This window comes from Strix uralensis, chromosome 5 (genome assembly GCF_047716275.1).
Source record: "Strix uralensis isolate ZFMK-TIS-50842 chromosome 5, bStrUra1, whole genome shotgun sequence".
Lineage (NCBI taxonomy): Eukaryota > Metazoa > Chordata > Aves > Strigiformes > Strigidae > Strix > Strix uralensis.
Genome location: NC_133976.1, coordinates 41,890,031 through 41,917,368, shown reverse-complemented (window position 1 = coordinate 41,917,368; position 27,338 = coordinate 41,890,031). Strand labels below are relative to the sequence as shown.

General features: G+C 39.3%; 1 protein-coding gene across 1 annotated transcript in view; it reads right to left on the bottom strand.

Moving 5' to 3' along the window:
* Positions 1 to 27,338, bottom strand: part of TRHDE (thyrotropin releasing hormone degrading enzyme) — a 225,038-nt gene that overhangs the window by 63,146 nt on the left and 134,554 nt on the right. The window contains exons 8-9 of the mRNA XM_074870583.1: positions 20,317 to 20,382; positions 17,732 to 17,919 (exon numbers count right to left, since the gene is read on the bottom strand). Of these exons, the coding sequence (XP_074726684.1) occupies positions 17,732 to 17,919; positions 20,317 to 20,382 (254 nt within the window). The remainder of the gene's footprint in view (positions 1 to 17,731; positions 17,920 to 20,316; positions 20,383 to 27,338) is intronic.

The window sequence follows — 27,338 nt, the reverse complement described above, 5'->3', positions numbered from 1 at the left end:
TTATATTACCTTATATTATTTTATGTTACCTCCAATAGGTAAATCCTATTGAAATAAGGACACACCCTTCTCTGAAAGGTGATCTACCTGTGGAACAGGAGTCATGCAAGCTACCCATCCTCAGAAAACACATTTCTTCAGTTAGAAAGATTAGTACTGGTAGATTTAACTTTTATCTCCCCAAGATGAGAGACCTCCTGATGTTCTCAGCACTCTCCAGAACCTCTCAATCTCATCCTCTTTGTTATTGGTTTACCAGGTGAGCCACAGATTTCCTTTTAATAGACATCTCCAGAAACACATTTTTCCTAATTTACTGCTGCTGTTCTCTGGATGTTTATCTGCTTTCTCCTTCCAGTCCTCTTCATTCTCAGTGAAACTTCTGTTGCTGTTGCAGAAGCAGCTGTGGCTAACTTTTTCATATGTATGTGAGGGAGACGTATTTGGCTCACCTTTCAAGAATTTTCGTTAGGATGACTTCTCCTACACACCATCTCTGAGTGATCTGTATGGACTGTGTTCTCCAAGCGTGACTACCAAGAAGCTAACTTTTTTTGCACTTTTCTATTGCACTCTTCTACTTTACAGAGAAAAGAGGAAAAAAAGGGGCCCATTGGCCTGTTTTCCTCCTGCTTTGTCTGGGAGTAGGGCAGATCTTTCATTTATTCTTTATATGCTGTAAGCACCACCAATGTGCTCTCTGTATGTATTTGACCAGGGAAAAAAGCATCCTGTTCCAACTGGCCATCTGCTGCCTGCTGTGATAAACCAGTTTCAGTGAAAACAAGAATCTAGCCTTGAGGACCCAGTGACTAGGGCAGCAGGACTTGAAACAAACCATTTGGTTCTCCTACCCTCAAGAATATGTCTGCAGGAATCAAATGCCTGTTCAGGTAGCACACTCAGCCCCTCGGTGAAATGGAGTTAACAAACTGTGTGTCCAATCTGCTCCAGATGTTGCTGAGCTTCAGAGGTATCCACACACAATGTCCCTCTGGATACAAACCTGATCACCTTAACAGGTAGCTAAAGGCAGACCACTTAATTGTGGGGAAACTAAGGGCTATTTCAGGAATTTAAGAAACCAACTCTGAGAATGAGGAGGAGAGACATCCAGAATCGGAACAGATACGGTAAATATGAACTGTGTTGAACATAACATTGTTCATCCATAAATGTCTTAAAGAGATGTAGGAAGGTGGGATCTTGCTGAAAGGTAGTATAAATAAGCCTTGTACTGTTGATTTACAAGTGAGAACCTGTTAAAGTGAAACAGTTAAATTTAGGTTGACAGGATAACATGCACAATTAAAGGGAATGCCTTGGTGTATTGGTGCTTTCTGGCGGTTTTTTTGGTAGCACCACATCAGTGCATAATACTGAAGTGTGTTAGCATCTCCATTCAGCTTGAAGAATGATCAGAGGGACTTGTTTGATAAAGTAATACAATCTTGCATCTGCCAAGGTACATGCAATACTAGAAGCCACCTAATTATGCTATGCTTGGATTATACAGAATTTTTTGTCTTGACCATTATATAATGACTACATAGCCAGTATTAGTGTACTTTATCTCACTCAAAAAATGATCATATTTCATAGAATCACAGAATCATCTAAGTTGGAAAAGACCTTGAAGATCATCTAGTCCAACCATTAACCTCACACTGACCATTCTCAACTACACCATATCCCTAAGTGCTATGTCAGTCCTACTCTTAAACGCCTCCAGGGATGGGGACTCCACCACTGCCCTGGGCAGACCATTCCAACACCCAACAAGCCCTTCTGGAAAGAAATACTTCCTAATATCTAATCCAAACCTTCCCTGGTGCAGCTTGAGGCCATTACTGTTTGTCTTATCACTTGTTACTTGGTTGAAGAGACTCATCCCCAGCTCTCTGCAACCTCCTTTCAGGTAGTTGTAGAGGGCGATGAGGTCTCCCCTCAGCCTCCTCTTCTCTAGACTAAACAACCCCAGTTCCCTCAGCCACTCCTCATAAGACCTGTGCTCCAGACCCTTCACCAGCTTTGTTGCCCTCCTCTGGACACGCTCAAGTAATTCAATGTCCTTTTTGTAGTGAGGGGCCCAAAACTGAACACAGTCAGTTTTGTGATGAGTACTTGCTTACGTCTTGACTTCCAACAAATAAGAACTGAGATCCCTTTGTGGGCAAATTCTGAGATCATAAATTATTAAGCAAACATGATGCCTCACATTTCTGCCTCTGATAAACAGTAATGTTGTAGTAACACTGGATTTTCAGTGGAACAATTATTTGGCTTCTTTGCAAAGAGCTATGCAAAGCCAAAAAAGGGCAGTAGTTTACTTCCTCTGCTGACAAAACAAAGATCTCAGGTCATTAAAAAAGAAAAGGCAAGGTTCCTGGAGTTTCATATTTTGCACACCGTTTCAACTACTTTTTCACATTAATGAATGTTTTTGCCAAGATGTAAATCCATATGTTTTCAAGATTCATCTTCCTCGTAACCATAACGGGCCATGCTTCCACCCACTGCCAGTAGTGAATACCACGTTCTACCAGCGGCATTTCTCTTTTCTCCCCTGGATTCAAAACTAAACAAAGAAGTTCAGCTATTCCTAGTCATTACTCACAGAACAATGAAGATATCTGCTCAATATTCAGAAGCTTATTATCCTTGGCTGCATTATAGAGAGTATACAAGTACTGTGTTGGCTTCATGTAAAGTGACAGAACCAAAAATACCACAGCAGAACTTGGCTTACCTACTTTTTGAATGGGAGAGGAAGTGAACAACCACATCCCTCTCTATATACTTCTGCTTTTACAGACCTCTGGATTAAAGACTCCTAATCTATCCTGCTGTTCTTTATACAGAAACTATACTTAATCCTTCTTATTGTCCACCTCTATATTTTTTCTATCTATTCCAGGTTAGAAAGCCAGGCCTGCCCTCAGTACTTTGAAGGTATGTCTACCATGGATTAAGAGTGGCACAATTATTTTCTCTTCTACACTCTTTATGCTATTTTTAATGCTCCTTTCCTACTAATCCCTACTGTTCTATTTACTTGTTTGACTGTGTCTGCACACTGAGTTGATGGTTACAGAAAATTACCTACTACAATTCCAAGATCTCTCTTCTGAGAGAGAACAGTTTCTTCAGAACCCACCATTGAGCATCTGAGTCAGGACCGGTTTCCCCACATGTATCACCTCATTATCAACATTAAGCTTCTCTGGTCATTTTATCACCGTATCAATCAGCACTGATGATACTTCTGTAATCTTAGTAATTAACATTTTTTTTTACTACCCTCACAAATCTCCTATTACCAGAAAACTCTGTCACCTTACTCTTCCATGCCCTTTCTCACATGACTGAATAGGAAAAACGTCAATACAGGTTTCATAAGAATTTCATGGACCTCCACTGAAAAATTCAACTATTTAATTTCTCACTTTTTGCTTGTATTTCTTCACTGAGATCTTCCCTCTTATTCAAGTACAGATTACTTTCTTTAGGAATCTTTAATGAGGAAGCTGAACCTCTAAAAATACATAAAGAACAGTTAAAATGACAAGAGGCTAGATACATCTAGATATAGAAGATGTCTATTAATAGTCTTTGATTATATACTCAGCTAGGAAACCAAAAGAGGAGAACCATGACAAGGTAGAAGAACAGAACAATGTACAGACCTTAGAAAAAAAATTACTGTTTTTTAGTACATCTAGCAACAGAAGAAGGGACAAAATTAAAATGCTATGCACGAAAGCAAATTAAGTGATCTCCCTCTTAGCAGACATAATAAGCATAATTTTTTTTAAGTGTAGTGGCAATCATGAACTTAAATCATAGAATGATTTAGGTGGGAAGAGACCTTAGGAGATACAGACCTCTGCTCAAATGTGCTAACAGCACAGGAAAAGAGTTTCATTGTAGGTAGAACATGAGATCAGAGGAGGATACACAGGCTGTACATTCAGTGGCATCACACAAATGCAATCAAGTCAAATGGGGCAAATGATTTGCCATCTGCTTTTTTTCCTAATCCCTCCCATTGCAAAGCAGCTACAGAACTATTTTCAGAAAAGCTGAACACCGGAAGCTCTATGTACCTTCAAACAGCTTACTAGGCTAAGAAATGAAATTGTGAGTTGTCTAAATTATCACAGGCTGGAAAAACAGAAATCATGTACCCATCAGCTCACACTGGTGAAATCTCAACCATCAATCTTCTGTGACTCAGTTTCTCTGGGCTAAATTCAGTTGTGCAAGGTGGTGTCAAATGAGCTGCCGTGGGGTATTTGAGACATCTGCCATGGGCTGTAAGGTATGGCAGAGCACCTATGCATGCTCCCGCCCATGCAGTGGCAGCACAAGGTCAAGTGAGATACCTGAGGACACCTTCAATGGCACCAGTCACCTGTGCAAGCAACTAAATGGGCGTCTCCATCCACTCAATGTTGACAATGATACCTTTCATAATTAAACATGAGTTTCCCAAGGAAACTTTTAATTTCTAACTGAAAAAGGCAAATTTTCAAAACAAAGTTGCCTGTAAGAAAGAAAAGGCTTCAGCACAGATTTTCAAATATTTTAAAACAGGCACCACTGAAACATTTTATAACTGCTGTTTTAAATAAAAACTTCCAGTTTGCTGATTCAAAATGAATTTCAGTTGGAAATACAAGTTAATTGAAGGGAGAAGTTAAAATGAGTGAAACTGAAATGTAAGGTACTGAAATTACAGAATTGAAATGAAAGTTCTAAACCAATTTTTCCCCAATTTTTGCTTTGATTTTTGTCCTGATTCAGTACAGGCAAATGTTTTGATATGTTGAAAATTTCTGTGGGATGGGAATCCATTTCTTGCTCATCTGTAACACTTACTAATCTTTGTAAAGTATTTTGAGAACATAAAAATCTAAGACTTCATATCACTGAATGATATGATTAAAGCTATTTAACACAGAGATAAAGTGAGGCATAAAAATAATTTAAGAGTAAAAAAGAAAAAGAAAATCCAAGAGTAAAACTGACTGGTTAAGACACCTGCCACCTTGTTTTAACCACCAGAACTTAATATCCAAAATGCCAACTCTGTCTCTTCAGTTAAAGATAAAAGTCTGGTACATCCAGAGTGGTTGAAGCTGAGAAACAGGGAGCAAGGATTCCTTGGCATTAGTTTCCCATTCTCAGCTCTCCAGAGAGAGAATGGTGAAATTTCATGTACACAGGGAGGTATGCTTGGGTGAGCAGCGCTCAGCCTGAGGAGAAGACACCTTCCGAGTGTGACCCTTGCCAACAGCGATGATTCTCTGATTAGGTTAGGATGCTAACAGGGGCATTTCCTACCAAGGGAATACCTTGTTATGAGCCATCTGCATGAACTCATGTTGTTGGGATTTTAGAGACAAAAGAACATGAAAGCAAAGTAATGAGAAATGTGACCTTTTGGAAAGCAACTAAGTCTTACAGAATGAAATAACTAAGAATTAAAGACTTTTATTTTTACTTCAGTTGCATACTTGGCTGATCTGCAGAAACATATACAAATAGTGGTCAGTAAAAGAAGCCTTTAGCTGCACGGCTGCAAACGTTTCTGGCTAATAACCTTAAAGCCTATTATAAATAAAGGGCACAGAAAGTTGATAACATGAACTAACTAAAGGATAGTGTGAAGTTTTGACATTAAATCAGTATAGCAGGAAGAGAAATCTCTTCTTTCTTCTCCTTGCCAAGACAACTGCAATTTCTGTTAGCAAGGCAAAAGAAGGCCTTTGTTTTCACTGAATTTTGAATATTAAGATAGTGGAATGTTCAAAGATAAATTGCTAATGGAAAACCTGAAAGCGTATTCAACTTGTCTACAAAATTACTAGCCTTGCTGCTATGATACCTGGAAGCATTTACTCTGAGTCTGAGAGCACAAGTAGACATAAGGTGGTCAGTGGGAAACAAGTGGAAGTTGTTGAACAGCACAACTTTTAGAGCTTCCTACTACAGAAAGAGATTCTACATGAAGCAGAACTCAGCAGTACCAGGGTAAAATTTTGTAAGCCACACTTTCTAGAGAGATTGTGTTGGGAAAGGTAATTTAAAAGCATCATAGAGATTTTCCCAGGTTATTAGATAGTACAGTATCTCATTCAGTAAAGAATATTTCAGGTTCCAGGGGAAGCTCACATGAGTATCACAGGAAATCTCATACTTTTATTAAGTGTGATTCTACAAAGTGTTAGTTCTGTTTAATGGATAAGAAGATGACAATATATTCATGTTATGAATATCATTCTCGCAAGACTGAAGAACACAGAGATTTCATTAGTTTTAATATGTGCCAGTAAAGTGATTGTAGGCTGTGCCCAGAGGCACAACACAACAGAAGAAGACGTTATTCCCACTCTCACAAGTATTACACCTTCTACGCTGAGCCAGGATGTCAAGGGATTCCTTGTACTCTGTCAGCATAGAAGATGGCAGATAGGAAAGGAAGATTTCACTACCTTCGTAGCAAAGACAAATACAAGATGAAAAATGGATAAAGGAGAACAATTTGAAATAACTGAGATAAACTGAGCACAGCTTGCAGGTATTAATTGGTCATCTGCATATGCCCAGTGTGATCTTAATTCCTATGTTCAGAGTGAGAACAAGAAGTTTAGTGCAAGCAACAATGAGAAACAGGTGAAAAACCTGGTAAAGGTAACTGATTAAGTTGGATTCCCCTACAAGTGAGATGAAAAAGCAGACAATAGCAAACTTTTTAATCAAGTAAGAAGTTGCAGATAGCAAACTTGAATTCAGAAAGGACAGCACTTAGGTTTTATTAACTAGAGAAGGCCTGCTGGTGTCTGAATTGGACAGGACTTCCACAAGTTCTGCAGACAGACAATTTCTGACTGCAGCACTGTCTGCAGTGAGGAAATGAAGAGAGCAGGACACAGTAAGTGTGCCACACCACATTAATTGTGGGATGCATAACAAGGGTTTGTTGGACTTGAGCAAAATGAGGAAAGGAAATGGTGCTAAGGTTGGGATCCTAGGGTTCCAGGTGTTCTGCCCTCACCCAAAACTAACAGACTGTCCAACAAGAAAAAAGTAAGCTAAGGCAAAAAAAGGGACAGAGAAGTTAGTAACAGTAACTACATGACCAAGTAGAAAAACATTGAAAGAAAAAGACTGTGAAAGTGTTTACTTCAAGATCATTCCGGGCTGTGCTGGGCAGAGGCATTTCCAGCCCCTTTACAAAAGCAAGGTAAGAATTTAGACTTTGGTGGACTCTGTGAATTAAACAGTGCTCCACCACAGTCCTTACGGAGCTCTATCTGACTGCAATAAAGACTGTATTTTTTTCATCCATGAGTCCAGACATAATGGAGTTAGGGTGCCATGTAATACACATGCAGTATTGTCTAAGCAGACAAAACTGCAACTGAGGCTCACGTTACTCAGAAATTAATGGTCTTCATGTTACCATCTATACCAAACAGTGTCAAAACCTAACTGAGCTTTTCGTATCAGTTTCTTCTTTCTCACTAATGACTCGCCTATAGAAGAATTTCACTTTTTAGTTAGAGCAACCTACCAACCAAAACAACCCAATGGGGTCAGCTCTTGATAGGTGCTGCTAGGAAGAGAATGGCTTGACCACCTGGCGGATCTGAATGGGCTACACACCTGAGGTGTCAGTCTTTGAAGAGTGCTGCAAGTTTTTAATCAAAGTGAACTTAATAGATGCCTCACAGATTAACAGAAATCAATTTGTAGAGCAGTCTTGCCTTTTAACCACTAAAATTTATCCACTCTGAGGTTTTCAAAGGCTCTGATTGGATGTATAGCTAACATACATTTCAGAGGGAAGCAAAACTTGGAGATTTGGAAGGTATTTGGAATTGTGGGCCTATTATAATTCTGAATACAAATTATGCTTGGCTGCACACATGGAGGGAACTACGGATAATCTTATAGTTTGGAGAAATATTTAGGATTGCATAACAGGGTGACTAGGAAGCTTATATTCTAGTCTTGAAAGATGCTAGCACTTCTGAGATGACTTGCTTCTGATGGTAAGCCTCTTTATTTGCAGTTCTGCCTCAATACAGTTGCTAATTTTATATGTCTATCATGTATGTTTTCATTTAGAAACTCATCTTAAAAAAGACAATCATATTGGTATATTCTAAAATAAGGGTTGATAGTTGCTTCTAAGAACAACTATTTCTAGGATAGATCATGGGCCATTTGGGCTTTTTCTAAGTATCTAAAATACAAAGCTATGGAGGGAAAAATATTTTCAGTGCCAATACAGTATTGCTGGAATGTATTTGAGAGGCATGTATTTTAATACAATCACTGACACTATACATCATCTGTAGTCAGAACAGTGATTAACATGTTTAACAGCAATGTATTACAGATGGGGATTTTGTGGTTTTCCTTCACTCAGCCGTAGTCCTAATTCTTCCTGGATTTTACAACAATCTTTGCAATAATTTTCAGCAATAAGTAATGTAAATTTTTTTGGAATAAATTTTCAGCAATAAGCAATGTAAATTTTCAACAATTTACATTCTTCAGGAGTCTTATGCCAAATATAATGCCCTTACCAATGCAATGAAACCACAAAGTCTAGCCATAGGAAAAGGCTTCGGTACTGTAACAGCAGCAACAGCATGAAAGAGCCCATGTGTGGCTCTGCACTTTGGGACTGCCTTAAAATGACAGCACACATATTCTGTTAGAAAACAGCTGTATGTCTTCAGCCCTCCCATATAAACCTCACTCTTCTTTGGTCTGATTGCTTTTTTAAGGGTGAACACAAGATAATTTAAATGTTAATTTGAATTAAATAACCCAATTTGAAAAGAAAAAAACCTGCATTATCTGATAATAATATTATATGATTATAATTATCTGATTACTAAATCTTCTACAAAGTTCTGTGTAATTTTAGCTTAAAATTTCATACCAAAATAAATTATAAATCAGGTGGTTATAAATATTATGGGGCTCTCCAGAATTGATTCATTTCAGTGTCAGTGCTAGCAGAGTACCTTACTAAATTTAGAAAAATATTGTGGGCAAAGAACAAATACTACAAATTCTTTGTCAGTACATGCTTTCTTCTCCCTGCCTAACATTACTTTTTTACACTAAAACACAAAAGGCTTCATTTTCCAAAGTGACAAGCAATTTTGGGTGCTGAGTCAGAGATGGATAGAAAGACGCTGCATTTAAGCAGTGTTAAGCGCCTATTCTAACAGCTGCCTCTTTACTGTCCAACAAAGGCTCTTAATCTCTCCGGCACTCTCTGTTCTGTCTTGCACCAGTGCAAAACATTCTTGCAGAATTGCACACAGAGTGCTGGTCATGCAAACCCCATCGCTGTGTTGTTCTTTACCCATGAGCAGAGTCCCTTGACTACAGAGTGCAGACCTGAGATTTCTCTGAACAGAGTGGAAGGATGTGTTATGGGCTGAGAAGGGACCCCCCCTACTAGGAATAAGAGTAGCATTTTAGGTTTGCTTACAATCCTCCAATATGTTCTCAGAGACCTAGTGCCAAGCATTTTTCAGTGTATTCTAATGTTCAGTTTTGATTTTTCCTCAGAATATTGTGAATTTAAGATAGATTAAAATATAGTTCCTATGATAGTTTCTCTTTCCTCGGTAAACTTCCCTAAAAAGTCCCCCACCAAAGTATTTGTCCATAAAAGCTGAGATGCTACTATTGAGCGTGAAGGCTCACATACAGAGAGAGAAGGAAAAGAAAGTAAAAGAAAGAAAAGTCAAAAAAGGAAGCTCATCAGTAGTTTCATCCTCTGATCTAGAGTGGGGAATCAACATCTCTGATTTTTACAAAGCCGACAAAATATTATTTATCCACCTTCATCCCTCCCATTACTCTTGTCTCTGCGAAATGCTGTTTGGGCTTTCCCCAATCTGCTCTTTACTTCACTAAAGCTCCCATCTTAACCACCACCTCCATTTCCCTGGTTCTCTGTATTTGCCTATGCCAGCTACACAACTTCAATGCTCCCCACTCCCACTCGTGTCTGCGCCCTGCCACACAGTGTTCTCTTTCCCTCCCCCTGTGTCTCAGGCAGCTCCCCACCAGCACTGCTGCCCTGATTCTCCTCTTCACCTCCCCAGCTCACTCTGAATTAAAACATAGTGCTGTTCTCAAGTACATGCTCCTTCCCTCACCATGAAACTGATTTAATTAGAGTTAATTAACTAGTTTGGGTATCTAGCAATTCCTGAGAGCTAGTATTAGCAAATAAGATGAGGAAAGTGACACAGTCTGCAGTGATAATAAAATACAGCAGCAGCTTTTTCCTGTCACCCTAACTTCTGTCAGGATACGAGTGCTGCCACCACACAGAAAGCAATGACACAATACACCGATTTTGTCTTCTTTAGCATTCTGCAAATTCTGACACTGAAAGTTGCCGATATCCTGCACGCCACAACATCCTGGAATTTTGCATAGTGAGAAGCGTTTCTCGCAAACAGAAGCTGTGGAGTGGTTTTGGAAATAAAGTATTAAATTACAATTGGCATTTCTGAAATCTTTGCTAGCAGCAGTGTCTTGCAGAAGGGACATCAGCACAGATACATGCAGCAGCAAATTTAAGAGCACTTCCTATTCTGATTTAATATTAATGCAACAATCAGAAGAGCCTTGAAAAAATAGAAAGGCAAGACAAAAGACTGGGGACTTTCTAGTGGCTTCTACAGCAAAAAAAAAATCTTATTGCAGCAGGTAGTGCACAGCACAAGTATTGGGCTGGCAAACACCAGCATCCAACAGCAAAGGCACTCCTCCCGCCCGCGCCCCTCCAGGGCAGGCTGGCTTCCTCTAGGTCACTTGCAGAAGCAGCTCTTCTGCCTGCTCACTCGGAGGAGCTGCACTCTGCACAGCACCATCCTCTCTCAGGCTGCTGGGGTTAAGGACTGTCCCTATCCACAGTGAAGGACAAAATCTATTGGTGTCATAGAGCTGTCCTCTAGTAAACACCAGTGTACATGTAAAGAGAAGGAGCTCCCCACACTTTTTCAGTCTTCTGCAAGAACAAGTATTTTCAAGTCCCTGCTTGGCCAGTAAAAAATCTGGTTAAATCAATATCTGGCTGTGTTCACGCACAGTTCTGTGCTCCACTAAGGATTCTTGATTTTTTAATCTCATTCCTGATAATTCCATTTCCTCTGTGCCTAATACCAGTACCTTCCCCTTCCTGAGCCCATTCCCTTCATCATTACTATAGCTGATCTAGAGGCACTCAGGTCAGTCAAGATGAACCAGGGCATCATATCTACTCCTTAGGTAGCAACACAAAATTGTTTCTAGTAGAAATGCTGATATAAGCATAATCTTTCAGGTACAGTAAAGATGAAAGACATAACAAGAAAACACTCAAAGGACATAAGAAACTGGAAGATTAGTGGATATTTCCCAGAGACAGGGAAGTAAGTACTTCTTTTTCTATTTATATTTTGTTAGTCTTTTTTCCTCAGCTTATGGAACAATGTTTGTCCATATTATGGTCCTTTTTATTACATAATTAATACTACATATGCTACATGATTCCACAATTGCCCTAAGATGATCTCAAAGATACTTAGTGTTCCCCTTGTGCTCCTAACATTTTGTTTTGGTGTTTAACCAGCTCCTCAGCTGATAAGTGGACAGAGTAAGTTCCCCATCACTGCTCAAGTGATAAAGTCTTGCAAATATGTAAGAATACACACAGCAATATCCAAACACAGCTACACTTTTACTATTCAAATAATTATCAGTAAAGGGACAGGCACAGCCCTTTTTCTGCAAAGCCTGAATAAATGAGCTTTGTGTAGGAAATTCAGAAGAGACTTGAAGAGAAATAAAATTCTGCAGTTAATCATTCATCTTGGAGCAGAGTGACTGCTGAGCAGTTCTGCTGCCCATTGTAAAGCCCTTCAGTTGTAATTACTACATGGCGTTAGACCCATGAGTCTGTACAGCTCTAGTTTAGCTGGTCATGTCTCTGGCTTGAACCATTTGACCATTTTCCCTAGTCCAGCCCTGCGAAGAAAGGCACAGAGGATTACCACACTACAGCACGTATGAATACCCTCTCCATGTCCCAATTTGTTACCTCTTCCTTTTTTTTCTTTCCTTACAGCTAGCTGTGTTCAATGCCTAGCAAGACATTTCCCTTTAGGGTATTATCATGAACAAGCAAAGATTAGCTACAGAAACTGCATGCATGATAAGAACAGTATACAAGTGAATATTACCTCAGCAACATGAACTTAATTATTTCGATAACATTGGAAAGGTTATTTCTCCACTTTTGAAGAGACAAGCTCTGTGTATTTTTAAAAGGCAAAACTTATACCCATAACCAGAAAGCTTTGGTCTGCTCTTCAATACAGTATATAAAAGGTTTATGGATTTCATCAAAACTGATCAGTTTATTGTCTAGACCACAGATTCTTTTTCATAAGATTTCTTGTCATATCTGTGAGCCATTCTTGTAATGATGGATGAGACTGGTGCCTTAAAATCATCATTTTCTCTGTCAGCAGGGAAACCCACTGAACCCTGACAGATGGAATATCACCTCCTCCCCTGTAGCCTTATAATATAAGGGCATAATCCGTTTTCACAGGGGTATACAGGAGTCCAGGATTGAACCTACACATAAGTAAAGGATTGTTATTTGGGGAAGAATATGAATTATACAGTTATTACAGGAGTTCTAAACTTTTGCTTGGATAAGCTGAAATTGCTACTGAAACATTGTACCAATCACAGGCTTCGACATTCAAATCACAGCCGGTGATTTTGGCCCTTCTGAGGAATGGCGTTCCTAGAAACGGTGTCTGTCACTGTTAGTTTTATTCTCTCATAAAATGAGAACTATGGATCATGTGAAGGCATAAGTGTCAAGTATAATCTATGTTCAGTTTGCGAAGATGTGGAAATGTATACTTCTATAATTTCAGGCCAAATGTTAGAGCTTGCATGCCATACAGTCGATTCTGTGCACACAAACAAATCACTTTATGTATGTATGGCCCTTGAAACACATTTTTCTGCAGTTAGAGGAGTCCAACTGTACATGAGATGTGAAAATCAACTCTATGTAATCATTCTCTTCTGCAGCAGAATTAAAGACACTTATAGTCATGGACTAGGGAGAACTAGGAGTAAAGCACTGCCAAAGGTATCACCAATTTTCACTTGGTAACATTTATCACTTAGAAAAATCTGCTTGCTGCTTCTATATTCCTCTATATGATTTCAGAGAGAAAAATTAAATATGCTGCTTCACAGTTCATTTTTAACAGTTAATTGCTGCATAAATACATAGCATAAAGAAAAGCACAGACATTTTATAAAACTAGAATGGTTCTGAAATATTCAGTTGCCTCTTTATTTGCATTTATTATGCAGCAGATACATCTGAAAGACCTACTCTGAAGTGCCTCTTCCTAAAGGAAGGCAAAGTTAAATTTGCCTAGAGAGGGTCTGAACCAGAAGTTTAAACTCTTCATCACTCTGAAGGCAATAGAACTGACGTTTATTGCTGTGCCATGCCAAACTACAGCCCCACCTCTGGATAACTAAAGACTATATGGCAGATGGATGCTTTAAGAGCATTCCCCGGAGCCTTCCAGTGCATATCGTGTTGTCTGTTTAGATGATAAACTCCTGGAAAGGCCTGGACCTGTACATTTTTCTGTGTTTTGTGCAGCTCTACTCTTTATGGTGTTTAAAATGATCATCACGATTAATCCATAGATAAACCACCCTAAGGAAGCCAATGTTGCCTGCCCTGCAAGAGCATGGCCTCAAATGTGGCATAAATACCATTTGCTTCCTGTTATTTACAGTGTCCATTATGGTTCCCCAGGGAGCCATGCGTCCAACGCCTAATTCATGGGTCATGCAGGGGAGATGAGCACTGACTTTATTGGATTGTGAATTAGGCCACTGATACATAACACCCCCAAAGCCTGCAGGCTGACATTATATATGTGTATATATATACCTCTGTGCCTCCCACAACATCTACCTGTGCTATCAGGCTCCACTGAACATCAGTAAACCCTTGCCTACTTCCTGACCAAAGCCAGGTCAGAATCAGCCAGAACACTGCATTTTGCAATAGTTCTGAACATCTGTCAACGTGTTGTTTCCATTCCAGTTACCATCCCGCTTTGTGTACTTGTACAAAAACTGGCCCCTTTGTATCACGTCATACAAACTTCAGCTCTTGCAATGTTAAAAACCAAGCTAATGTATCACGAATTACCAAATGATATCACATTAATGTGATTTTCCCTGTCTATGGCTTTCATAATAATTGAAGCAATAGTGACTTTTCCAATTAAAAAAACACCACAAAAAAACCTGAAAAAGATCTAGGCCATTGCTGACAGAGACATTAAATTTATTTTCAGTATGTCAGTCTTGTTTTTCTACTTAATTTAATGGTAGGAAAAGGACATTTAATGACACAGAGCCATTGTGCATACCAAGTCACGTGTGCCTGTGGGCAGTGCACCAATGAATTACATAGTCATTGTTATAACACTCTAAACACTATAACTAAGCCATAGAACTTTAATATAAATTGGTGGATGATTTTTGAAAGGTGAATGGCATAGGTAAGTTTCACCTTTTGCTAAATGTATACGGTTCCTGTTCTTTGGTATTTATACTTACATAACATGACTTTCAAATAAGTTCAAGTGGGAAGTAGCAGTTTAGCTCCATCATCTAACTGGCTGCAGTAAACATCCTATCTGTAAAGCCTTCCTCAGGGAAGGAGCTTCCTTCTCATTTGTGGTTAAAAGGACATGGACACACACAGAAAACCAAATCCAAAGAGGGAAGAGAACAGGTAAGAGACTTGCCAAAGGATATATATATATAATATGTATTTTATTGCCTGTTACAACAGTAAATTCCTGGCAGGGCTCATGCTGATCTCTTTCTCTGTGCTCACTATAGATGTAAATCTTATTTCCAATGTTTAAAATTATAATTTTGATAAAATCTGTAGACAGAATCTCCTAAGAAACCCAGCATAACTTGCCCTGCTGGTATAGAACACTACCCTTCCACATATCACAAGATACAGTTTGAATTCTGAATTACTGTCACATATGAAAATAAAACTAAGTCTAATTCTCACCTGTATTGGGCTTGCATGGCAAGGTTTTGGTAGTGGGAGGGCTACAGAGGTGACTTCTGTGAGAAGCTGCTAGAAGCTTCCCCTATGTCCAACAGAGCCAATACCAGCCAGCTCCAAGACGGACCCACTCACTACTGGCCAAGGCTGAGCCCATCAGCAACAGCAGTAGCGCCTCTGTGATAATGTATTTAAGAAGTGGGGAAAAAACTGCATAACAGCTATTGCAACCAGAAGAGAGGACTGAGAATATGTGAGAGCAACAACTCTGCAGAAACCAAGGTTTGGAGGAGGAAGGGGGAGAAGGAGGGGGAGGAGGTACTCCAGGCATCGGAGCAGAGATTCCCCTGCAGTCCATGGTGAAGACCCTGGTGAGGCAGGCTGTGCCCCTGCAGCCCATGGAGGTCCACAGTGGAGCAGGTGGATGCCCACAGGAGGCTGTGACCCCATGGGAAGCCCACGCTGGAGCAGGGTCCTGGCAGGACCTGTGGCTCTGTGGAGAGAAGAGCCTGCGCTGGAGCAGGTTTGCTGGCAGGACTTGTGATCCCGAGGGGGACCCATGCTGGAGAAGTCTGTGCCTGAGGGACTGCACCACATGGAAGGGACCCACACTGGAGCAGTTCGTGAAGAACTGCAGCCCGTGGGAAGGATTCACGTTGGAGAAGTCTGTGGAGGACTGTCTCCCATGGGAGGAACCCCACACTGGAGCAGGGAAGAGTGTGAGGAGTCCTCCCCCTGAGGAGGAGGGAGTGGCAGAGACAACAGGTGATGAACTGACCGCAACCCCCATTCCCCATCCCCCTGTACCGCTTGGGGAAAGGAGGTAGAGAAAATGGGACTAAAGTTAAGCCTGGGAAGAAGGGAGCAGTGGGGGGGAAGGTGTTTTAAGATTTAGGTTTTATTTCTCATTATCCTACTCTGATTTTGATTGATAATAAAATTAAACTAATTTCCCCAAGTCGAGTCTGTTTTGCCCATGACAGTAATTGATGAGTGATCTCCCTGTCCTTATCTCCACCCACAAGCCTTTTGTTATATTTTCTCTCCCCTATTCAGCTGAGGAGGGGAAGTGATAGAGCAGCTTTGGTGGGCACCTAGTGTCCAGTTGGGGTCAACCCACCACATCAACCCTTATATTCCATCTTACAAACACTTACACACCCAGTAGCCTTTACTCAAGAATTACAGCAGCAGTTACTACAATCAATACTGAGTACCTAGCAAATCTATTTAAGAAAGTCTCTACAATACTTAAAAGCTTAACATCTCTGTTTTAATCTCTGTTCTTCTGAGTAGTAAAATCTACTCACATTACATTACATCTATATATACTTACACAAAAGAAATTTTCAAATGAATAGGGGACAATCTCTCTCATGCTGCACTGAACTGTGAGTCATGAACACTTGCAACAGTCCACATCACTTGTTTTATCTATTTTTCACAAAGGAACTAATTTCAGCCCAGAACTTAAACAGATGCTTAATACTCTGCTACACTGTTCCAATACAGCCAGAAAAAACAACTATTTACTCTGTGTCATGATTGAGTTCTATAATATTCATGTTCTAAAAAAGGATAACAAACTTCTAAAGGTTTCCCAATAAATGTAACTATAGTTTTAGGGCTTCCTCAACAGGAATATTCTATAAGCTCTAGATGTGTCTATTGAAATTTGCTATTAAATTTTACCTTTTAATGATTTAAATCTACTGGAGAAACATAGAGTACTCAAGGCTGACAGCATGCACTCTTTCCTGCTGATCATGAATAGATGAACACAGAAGCTTCTAAGGCTATCTTGTAATTCTCTAGCATCAGCCCTGTATTATTGGCCTTAAAATATGATGTCAAAACGGCTTTAAACAATGAGATGAGGATTCCCCAGCATTAGACAGGAATGTCAGCTTATTTCTGGGATGAAGGAAATGTGTGGAGTCAGCTGGGAGCAGGAACAAAACAATCTAAGAAGTGGAAAAAGAGCAGGGGCAGAGATGTGTAAGTGCCTGCTGATTTCAGCCAGTGTAACAGTCCCTACAGGACCAGTTCAGCTGGCTTCAAAAAATGGAACAGCTGGAACCCCCTGCCTTGTACAGAGGCCCAGTTCAGCTCTTGACTGCTTCCCAAGTCAAGAGAGGTATCTATCTGACACACGGTTACATCTGCCTACTCAATGTATGAGCATGGAGAAGTCCATTCCAAAGAATTACTTAAAAAGAAGTACCAGACCTTCCAGCCACATCCCAAATTACTTCATGGAGTGTGACAAAATCAAAAGAAGAGGAAAGGAAACAGATGTATGATGTAAGACATAAGATATAGTCACAGAGAGAACTGTCAGGATGCAAATGGTTGTTTTATACCCTAATGACTTTCTTCAGTTCTTTTAACTAGTCTCATCTTTACTACAGTTCATATGGAAGGGTCACCACATATGACTGATACCAAGCAAAGCTCAGAGATTTCTAAAGAGTCATCTTCATAAAAATACATACTTGAAGCACTTAAACAACTACAGCATCTTAAAAGATATTCATTGAGAAATGTAAGTACCTGTTGTCTCCACGGGCAGGATCCTTGGGTTTAGCATCACCATCATAAACAAACCGCTCTTGGGAGATCACTATGACATTGTCCGTAGTTTCATTTCCCAAGATAGTGATAACAGGATAACCCATCTGCAGTGTCCACTGATCCATTACTTCTTGGATATTTACAGATTTTCCAAACCTTTTTAAAGCCTTCAAGAAATAAGAAAAGTTTCAATATGTTGAAGCAGTATCATCATCCAACATATAAAACTCTTTTTTTTTTTTGTCCCAGAGACCGTTAATTAGAGGTTTAAATAACCATCACACATTCTCACACACACATTTATACCCAGTACACACACATTACATAATTTAACCCACAGTCTCTGTATATCTTAGAAGTAATCATTGAGCAATCTTGCCAGAGAGGAGAGTGACAGTCAGAAAGTCTTGTTTCCCTCATCATTCATGCACTTTTGCTGTAACAGAAGAAACAACCTGGTTTACAGGGTTTTAACAAGAGCCACAGAAATACTGGGTGGTTGTCTCCAAATGATATTCTTGATCAGCTAAGGTTAAAAAAGACTCAATGTTAGTTGATCTAGGGTACCTACAATAAGGCATATTCTTAGAGCTTGTTTTCTAAAAGTAGAGAGCTTCTCTGTTCTGAAAATCAAATGACTAGTTATTTGAAAATACTGTCCCTCATGTCCAAAGTGAGGCCATGTATACAAAGATATCCCCAGCTGCTTCATAAACTGCACCTGTCATAACACATGAAGGATTAATGTGTTCATATTTCATACCATCAATAAAAATGCTGTTTTACAAGTGGATTTTCATCTGAAACAAAAAGAGATACTAAGGCATCATGGGAGATGAGAGTGGGTATGAGAGGAATGACAGGCATCATTAGTTCTTCAGCAACGGAAATATCCCTAGTTGCCAACCAGTCCTAGATCACACACTGAGCAACCTCTGATGAATACAAGCAGAACCCAGCAAGAAGTCTTCAGAACTGAAGATGCAATTGCAATGCATTAGGAACAAAGTGGCTGGCAACAAACATGCTTACAGGTGAGGCAAACAGAATTATTAGCCTTAACAATAGACTTGAACATCCAGAATAACCGTAGAGGTTATGGACCAGAATACAGTCTCGTTTTTGTTCTATTTTCTTAGCTGTGCGTTCTGCTGTTCTTTCAAGGTTATGTTCATCCCTCTGACCTCCCATCACCTAGAACTGTCCTAAAGGCTTCAACAAAGGAAGACACCAGGTGAGAAGCAAGAATGACTTTTGCAGTGGCATTCAATTTCAGATTAAGACATAGATTTAAGAGCGTGACTGTATGTTACACGTCTCAACTCTCCTTAACAGTCAGTACAGACATAAGACTCAGTTCAGTTGCCCACACATAGGTGACTAATGTCATGTGACCTTGACCTGCCACTCTTAAACCCACCTGAATGTCTTGAACATCCTACTGCACCTAATCTGGCACTATCTCAAATCCCTAGTCAACAGTCAGTGATAAACTAGCCAACTGAATTGCTCTTGATGCTCGGCTATCTGTATTGACTAGACTTCTGGGACTCCAGTTGTTCCTGTTCAAAAGTGTCAAATGAGATGTCCTAAAATATTCAAGACATCCTTGTGGAACTGGTGGACCTACAGCAGACATACTTATGTGGCAGATGGAAGCCAGGTAGGATAAAATAAATTAAGGTAAATGTTGGATGTCTATGAACAGGCAACTGAATACAGTTCACACTGACAACATTTGGAGCTTGGACACCTAGTTTATATGTATATAGCAGCTTGTCTAGATAAATGTAGATGTCATGACCTGCAGCTGAATCCCAGCTCTGGTGTCAGTAGTTAAAACTAGATTACCATGTTTACACATGGCTTGAGTTGGTACTTGTGCCCAAACTCCTTGACTGTACTCTACATTGGCTTGCACTCTGTTTTTATCCTAGAGTGCCCAGACTAGCTCTGTAGGCGAGAAATTCAGGCATGCTTGGCTCACTTTATGAAAATTATACTCTGCCCTTATAGATCCCTGGACCGAGCTCTAGAAACTCAAACTGAGCTTGGGCACAGCAACCAAAGGGAGCATGGACATAGCAACTATAAACCTCTACAGCATGCCAAATGTTACAGTAAATAGTTCTCTGTTTACACCAAACTTTAAAGGTTTAATAGTTTCGTCCTTCAAACAAATCACAACTCCAAACAAAATCACAAACACACCTGATGTAAATGCCAAAGCTCAGCACTTTCATGTGCTTTCCAGCTTATGGGCCTCAGCGTGCTGCCACTAAAGTCAATGATAACAGATTCCATTAAGCATCTTTTACTACACATCAGTGACATAGCACAAGCAAGGAAATATATTCTAACATAACAAAGAATAGAAATGCTGCAAAAAACATATTTTAAAATTGCCACTAGGTTAACTCAAATGGAATTTCTTTACATCAATTTTTATATTTGCTCTGGGGTCTGAAGATCTCAATATGCATTATTCACTCCTAACCTCACCAAGAAAAATACCACAGTAAATTCCTGCTTCTCCCTTAGTGCAATAGATTAAAGCATTTTACCTTTGACAATGTGTTCCAGAGATCATTTCTGGCTGCATTGCCATACTTGTGAATGGTTAAATAGTCCTACAGAAATAAAATAAAAATACAAATCAGTATTACTATACACAAGCCAAATAACTAGAGCTGTGAATCACCGCTATTAGAAGTTAAATCACAGCAATGTTTGCATTTGTCAGAAATCTAGAAATATACAATATGCTCATCCTAAGGGAGTAAATAAACAGTTTCTTAAGCTAGTTTACAATGCAAAAATTGTTGCTAAAAATTTCATTTACAGCATTCAGTGCTCTTCCTTTTCTGTGTAAGTCACTCTATAAGCTAAATATTTTGAATATACATTTAAAATGCTTGTCTAATCCCAGAAGGGGTTCCTAGGTAATTCTCAGCAATAAAAAAAAGAAGCTGCTGAAACACAGTTCCAGTTGCTATTTTAGCAGGTCATTCTGCGTCTAGCGTCAAAAATTTGCTCGCTCGAATGACAGCTACATTTGCTACAAAAGATTTAACTAAGCAATAGGTTACCTGAACTACAAACTCTTATCTAGGGAGATCCTGACACATGTCAAAATACATCATACTGGCAACTAGAGCTGTAACAGGTTATCACAAAGGCTCTCCACGACAGGCAGCGGTGGAAGAAGGGTGACAGGAGCCCAACTCTGTGCTTGTGCACAGGTACCTACATGTGTGTTTTCACAACATACATGACTCAGAGTCTGAGGAGGTCATAAACTGAATGCTTTCACTTATTCAGCTGCAGTTTCAATGACTGAGGGTCCATTCTTCTCCCATAGCAACCAGAAAGATAATTCCTGATAAGATACCATCCTATTAAATTAACTTCCCAAATTAATAGTTTAAGCATATAACCAGGTTAGGTCTGTGCTTTTCAGGAACAAAACGCTTCCAATTTTTAATATCTGGAGAGACAACACTGTTAGTTTTCCACTCTCCTATGTCCCTAGACAACAGCTCATTCAATTACAGAAGTCAAATTCAGCAATGATTATTTGAATAACATACATTTCAAGCATTTTGATTGTGAAAAAACACATCAGAGGTTGTAAATCAATGGGTTCTCCTGCATTTGAATTTCTACCACCTTCACTTTACACAATGGTAGGAGACAAACTCTAATTTACAGCACAATGCTAAAACTGGGACAAATTTGCTGACTCTGTTATCTGTGCTTTGTGTGAAGTAAGGTACTTTGGGAATAATTAGTATTTGGAAAGCAAATTTTCTGATACACAAATTGTAGCACCTGTGACAGATTTAGCTTTTGTCAGCCAACTCATACTACAACAAGCAGCAACTCCCATTTAATCACAAGCTAGGAAGGCTAAATGAGAACACTGACTCTGTAAATGCAGTGCTGAGTCTTAACAATGTCATGAGACTAACTTGGAAAAAAGACAATATTATATATGCTGCACCTATAGCACACTGTGCTTCCATTTTGTCTAAAAATACAGAATCATTTAAGGCACAGTGAAATATTCAATAGCTTTCAAAGCTAAAGAAGTTAAACTGCAAATTAAAAAGCTAAAATAGGAATATACAAAAGTGGGACAAGGTAAATAAATAACAACAAATATATATGTGCATTCTAAGCTGTACTAGAAAATGCTGCATATATTGGTCCTTCTGAGAGTTGCTTTCAGAATCATTACACACCAAAATAAAACGGGTGGAACGCCTGAGGCTTTACTCCATCCAGGCAATAATCCTGTTTAACAATCTACCATTAGCCATTAAATGTGACTTTTACATTTTGTATTCAGAAAGACTGCAAAGAGATGAAATGCTTCTGCCCTTTTCTTTTGGTTTTTCTCCCAACACACAGATTAGGAGGTTTAGGTGCAGCTCGTCACTTGGTTAAAAATTTATTATCCTCCAATCTAACATGTTTATCTCACAAAGGAAAACAAAAGGAATCCTAACATTCACAATGAAATAAGAAAATATAATGATAAATACAACATACAAGTACAGTCCTGATACCATACAACTTGATCATCCATTTTTTCATTACTTCATGAAGTTGCATTGAGACCATATACATAACACCAAACTAGGAGTGTTACCGAATTCATACTACACAAAAAGCAGTCCTAAGTGACAGTGTGCATCAAAATATGCTTCCAGTAAATCTACATTGCTGTCCAAAATCTGAGTGCGCTTTCTACAGGCACAAGAGCAAAAAGTTACTGAACCAGGTCCCATCAAACAGCCTCATATACTGATATCCTCTTTTCAACAATAACCAGTAACAGACACCTAGAAAGGGCATAAAACAGGACAAGCATACAGTGCTTCCCCAGTATGCTCTCCCATCATCCAGCACTCCATGGCACAAGGAATCCTGAGTAGATTAGTATCTTAGTGTTTAATAGTTACCTTCTGTGAATTTGGCCAGCTGCTTTCTGAACCCATATAAATGTTTAATATTTGCAACACCTTATGAAAACACATTACCCACTTCAGTGATCTGTTGTGTGAAGATACCTGTTTCAAACATCTGCCTGTCTGCTGGTTTTGTCTGCTGCTCCCTAGTTCTGGCACTAGAAGATCAGTGCATTACTGTTCCCTACTTCACTCTCCGCAAGCCATTCATGCTTTTACCGATCTGTATCATATGTGTCCTCATACCAGAGCTTGGTTTTATACTGCGAACACCACCAGACCCAACCACTTCCAGCTATGCTGCAAAGTTACATTTTGGTAGCACTATCCAAGCTGCTGACTTCAAAGTTAGCTAAGGGTTATCATGACCCAGCCTGAACTTTCATTACCAAATTATCAGACTCTCTGCATGGACAGGCACTCAGCTTAAAATGGAAGAGAAAATGCTTATACATATCAACATCAAATGCATCCCAGGAACGATTAAGATAGGAGCCAAAGATCTATACATACCCTGCTTGTCTGTTCTAAGCATGGAACAAGCAGGTATATAACCCATTCTTCCTGCCGGGGACCCATATCTAAGTCTTAAGTAGCTTGCAAAGGGGCAGAAGACATGTTTTCATTCACTGTAATTCTCCAGGGCAGGAGTATTAGCCACCCCTTCACCTTTACACTGAATAGAAAAGAAGCAAAGCAAACAGAAGAGAGATGCAAGCCACAGAACAGAAAAGGATAACACTGAAAACACAGCTGCTTGCATCTAAGCTGCGCTCAGCACAGCTCCAAAGGAGGTGAAGTGACTTAAAGCCACTTTCTCATAAACACATATGCCCAGAACCATCTGGCTGGAAGACTGCTTCCCATCATAAACTCGCCAGTCTGTATCACCTACAAAAGCTGTTCCATCAAACCTGGAGTATGCTGGAGCATGAAGATATGCTTCAGCCATCTTCCTAACTTTCAGCTATAACCCTACAATATGTGTGAGGAGAGAAGATGGCATGAAAACCTCTTTAACAACCCAAGACTTAAGAGTGCTCTTCTACAACTCCCCTTTCTCCTTCACTGTAATGCCGCCTCTAAAGATTTTCTTTGCCATGAGGAAAGCAGAAAGAGAGTTCATAGGCCCTAGTGCAGTGTCACTCAACATGAAAATTAATCAAACACACACATGCAAAAATGATCATTTGGTTTTACATTTTCAGCAAGCATTCTCTTGTAATATTATTCTTAACATCTTGGCATTAATACATGAAACCATTCTTTGTCAAAAAGAATAACAGAATATGATTCCTTCACTTCTATCAATAAAAAAAAATTAATCAGTGTGGTTTAGTGTGTTTTAGTAATTTTTAACATGAAAAAAAAAATCCAGAATCTGTCACACCATGAAAACAAAGTCCAATTACTGCACAACCAAGACCTAAGATCTTGCAAAAAATACCAACAGATTTAGATCATAATATAATGTTTTGTTAAATAGTAATCTTAATTCCCCCCCCCAAATTAAAAGGCTTAATGCTTTTGAAATTATTTTATTACTTGAAGCACATAGCTTGTAGTAGAAACAGGAGTACAGTGAAAAGTGCTAAAGGATTTTGAAAGATGTTTTTAGTAATGCTGTGTTGATCAAGCTTGCAGGCCTTTTATTGTATTAGAATTTTTAAAGAAAATGAGATTATTTAAAAGGAAAAAGTCTTTTATCATTTTGCAGACTTAGTCTTCTCAGTACTGCTAGGGATTAAGTCTCTTGGTTTTGAAAAAATGAACTACCCCACCATTCAAACATGACAATGCTCACAACTAATAAAAGGTAGCAACTGATAAATGCAAAGAGGTTAAACAAGTCTAAATGGGGAGTAAGTCTCCAAACACATATCTTACTTTCAGGGGAGATTTCAGATCTATAACCAGGAACTGAAACATCAATTCTAGGACCAAACTCCTTTCACAGTTTGCCTGTATGAGGTTGGATTGGTTGTTCAAAAAACAGCTCCCAGTTTATATGAGTGGTGCTGAGATCTGAAACAGATTAACATTGAATAACTTACTTTTTCTCCTAAAGGTAACTTGGAAATTTCACTATTTAAGATGAGTGAAAAAAAAAGTAGCAAAATAATTTGGCATAAATTCTTGTGGCTACGTTACTCTGAATGCCCTCATTTCTTAAGGGTCAGGAAATAGCAGTCTTGCCTCCACCTCCCTCTTTTGTATTGCGTTCCTACGCCTGGAGTTACTGACCTGTTAGTAATTTGAGCTGATTTTAATGATTTTTGGTGATTTGGATTTAAATAAGGAATGATTTAGAGTAACCATACAACCAGTTATGCTGCTACAAAGTCCTTTTTAAAGTCCCAGGCTAAGGCCATATAGACTAGCAATAATCATTAACCAGATTTCTATTCAAAGAATAAGACTCATAACAAGATGACTGTTCAGTAAGGACAATTTATTACCCTGTAGACCAGGTGTTCTAAAAATTACATTGTGAAAGGGCCTCAAAGCATGTTAAAATCGTAATGTGAGCCAAAATCCTTGGGTCAAGGGCATTGGAGGGTCGTTCTTTTAGGTCAGTAGTCCATGCTGGTCGCAAAAGCAGCCCCCCCGACTCATTTCAGGACTCAGGTGCACATGACCGGAAAGAGATGGGAATAAGAAAATGAGTTATGGGAATTATACTGTTTATGTATGAGAAGTTGATTACTATGTATTACTGTATTCTATACAATCAGCATGCTACATGAGTTAGGTGTGCGTTGTTGGTGAGATGACTCCATTACGCACCGGCCATTAATAAAGGAGTGTCTGCTTATCTACATCACATTGGTGTCGATAAGTTCTTTTATCCCGTTTTGGCGATACTGGGTGCACATCCTCCTTCCTTCAGCCTACAATATGGTCTTGTTGAACAGTTTTGTACATGACTGCTGTATCTCACCGAAGATTTAGAGCTACTAATAAAAACATTTAGTTCAGGTGGAAATCAGGCTCTAAGGCTCTGGCTATCAAATCCAGCATATTTCTCTTCCCAGAAATTTGTATACTTAACTTTAAGCCACCAGACACCATCTGACAGATGCTGACTCACTGACTATAACATGTCACCTTTTTTTCCCCTTTCCTTCGCGCTACTAACATCGAAGTTTCTATCAAATTTTGTCTTGACACTGTCTAACATTCAAATAAAAAAGCTTGGGCAAGGGTCAGAGGGAGGAAGGTACTGCATGTTTGCAATGGTGAGTGACAAAAAAGTGAGAATAAGAACCAGTGGTAAAGCACTACCAGCAAGCTACAAAGAAGTGAAGATTTGCATAAGAGAGGAAGACTAAATGAACAGAGAAGCTTAAACAGCCAACTAGGTTTGCAGTATTTTTCAGCTGTACAACAGACTAACCCTTGAGAAAGAGCCTTAAGGAAGAGAAGTGATCACCCTCCTGGCTGGGCAGTCAGACAAGCAGTAGAGTACAAAATAAGGAAAATTCACCTTACTGGTCATGGTAAACACTGTATAAGGCAAATTAGATAGGGTTTAACTCTATTTGTGTCAGAATTCATTTGTATCAGTGAGTCAAAATGCAGAGCTATCTCCAAACTGAAGGAACAGCTGTGATCAGACACTTATGAAAGCAGTAGTGCAAAGCCAGCTAAGAAGAACCTTGGAAAGATTTTTCCAGGCCAAGTAAGCCAAGCAACTTCTCCACCTTCTACATCAGTTTTACTAAGAGTGCCCAGAACTGCTTCCAGGCAGTTTTGTCAGAAACTGCTAACCTACAGAATACAATAGAGACATGGAATATACTTTAATTTTCATGAGTGCATTCTACCAGAGGTTCAAAAATGTCGATATCCTTCCTATACTTTAATCTACTATTGAATTAAACTGTGTTCCTAATTAAACAAGCATTTCAACCAACAATAGGAAAAAACAGCATCAAAATGATATTGAAACAGCAAGCACATAAGGAGTGTAAGGCCATGCCTGCGGTGTAGATAGTCCCCACCCAGTACTAAAATTATCACATCTGTTTTATATACAGACACAGCATCAAATGCATTTCCATATCTCCCTTGAGCTACAGTTTGATGACACTTTGGTAGTACAAAGTACCTTCCACAACCTCTGCTCCTCCTTGTCCCCATCCCCTGTTTGTGGGGCTACTTTACAAACTAGACCTCTGAAATGGCCTGTAGAGGAAGCAAATCTATTGTTCTGTACCAAGGACACCCTTCCTTCCTTGATCAAATTTACCAAAAAGGACTCCAGACTCTTCCAGTGGTACAAATGAAGTGGCGCTGGGTGGCCATGCATGGATGGGTATGAGCAGCTGGAGGCAGCATTGAAGAAAACAGAAGGGTGGTTTACTAAGCCAGTGTCCTGTCCAAGTATGCACCAAGTATTATGAAAGAGACCAGACAGAAAGAAACAGTGGTGATTTCAGAAGACAGTTAAGAGAAAGATTATCAATGTATCACATTTAAGTGTAACAAAAAGTTTATTCTGAAGTGCGTTTCTCTAAAAACGATGCTCAAATGTTCTTTTCAAATGTTCAGCTAACGGCTGATGGTTTCATTCCTCATCAGTAAGCTAATTTTTACAGCGAATTAGTTAA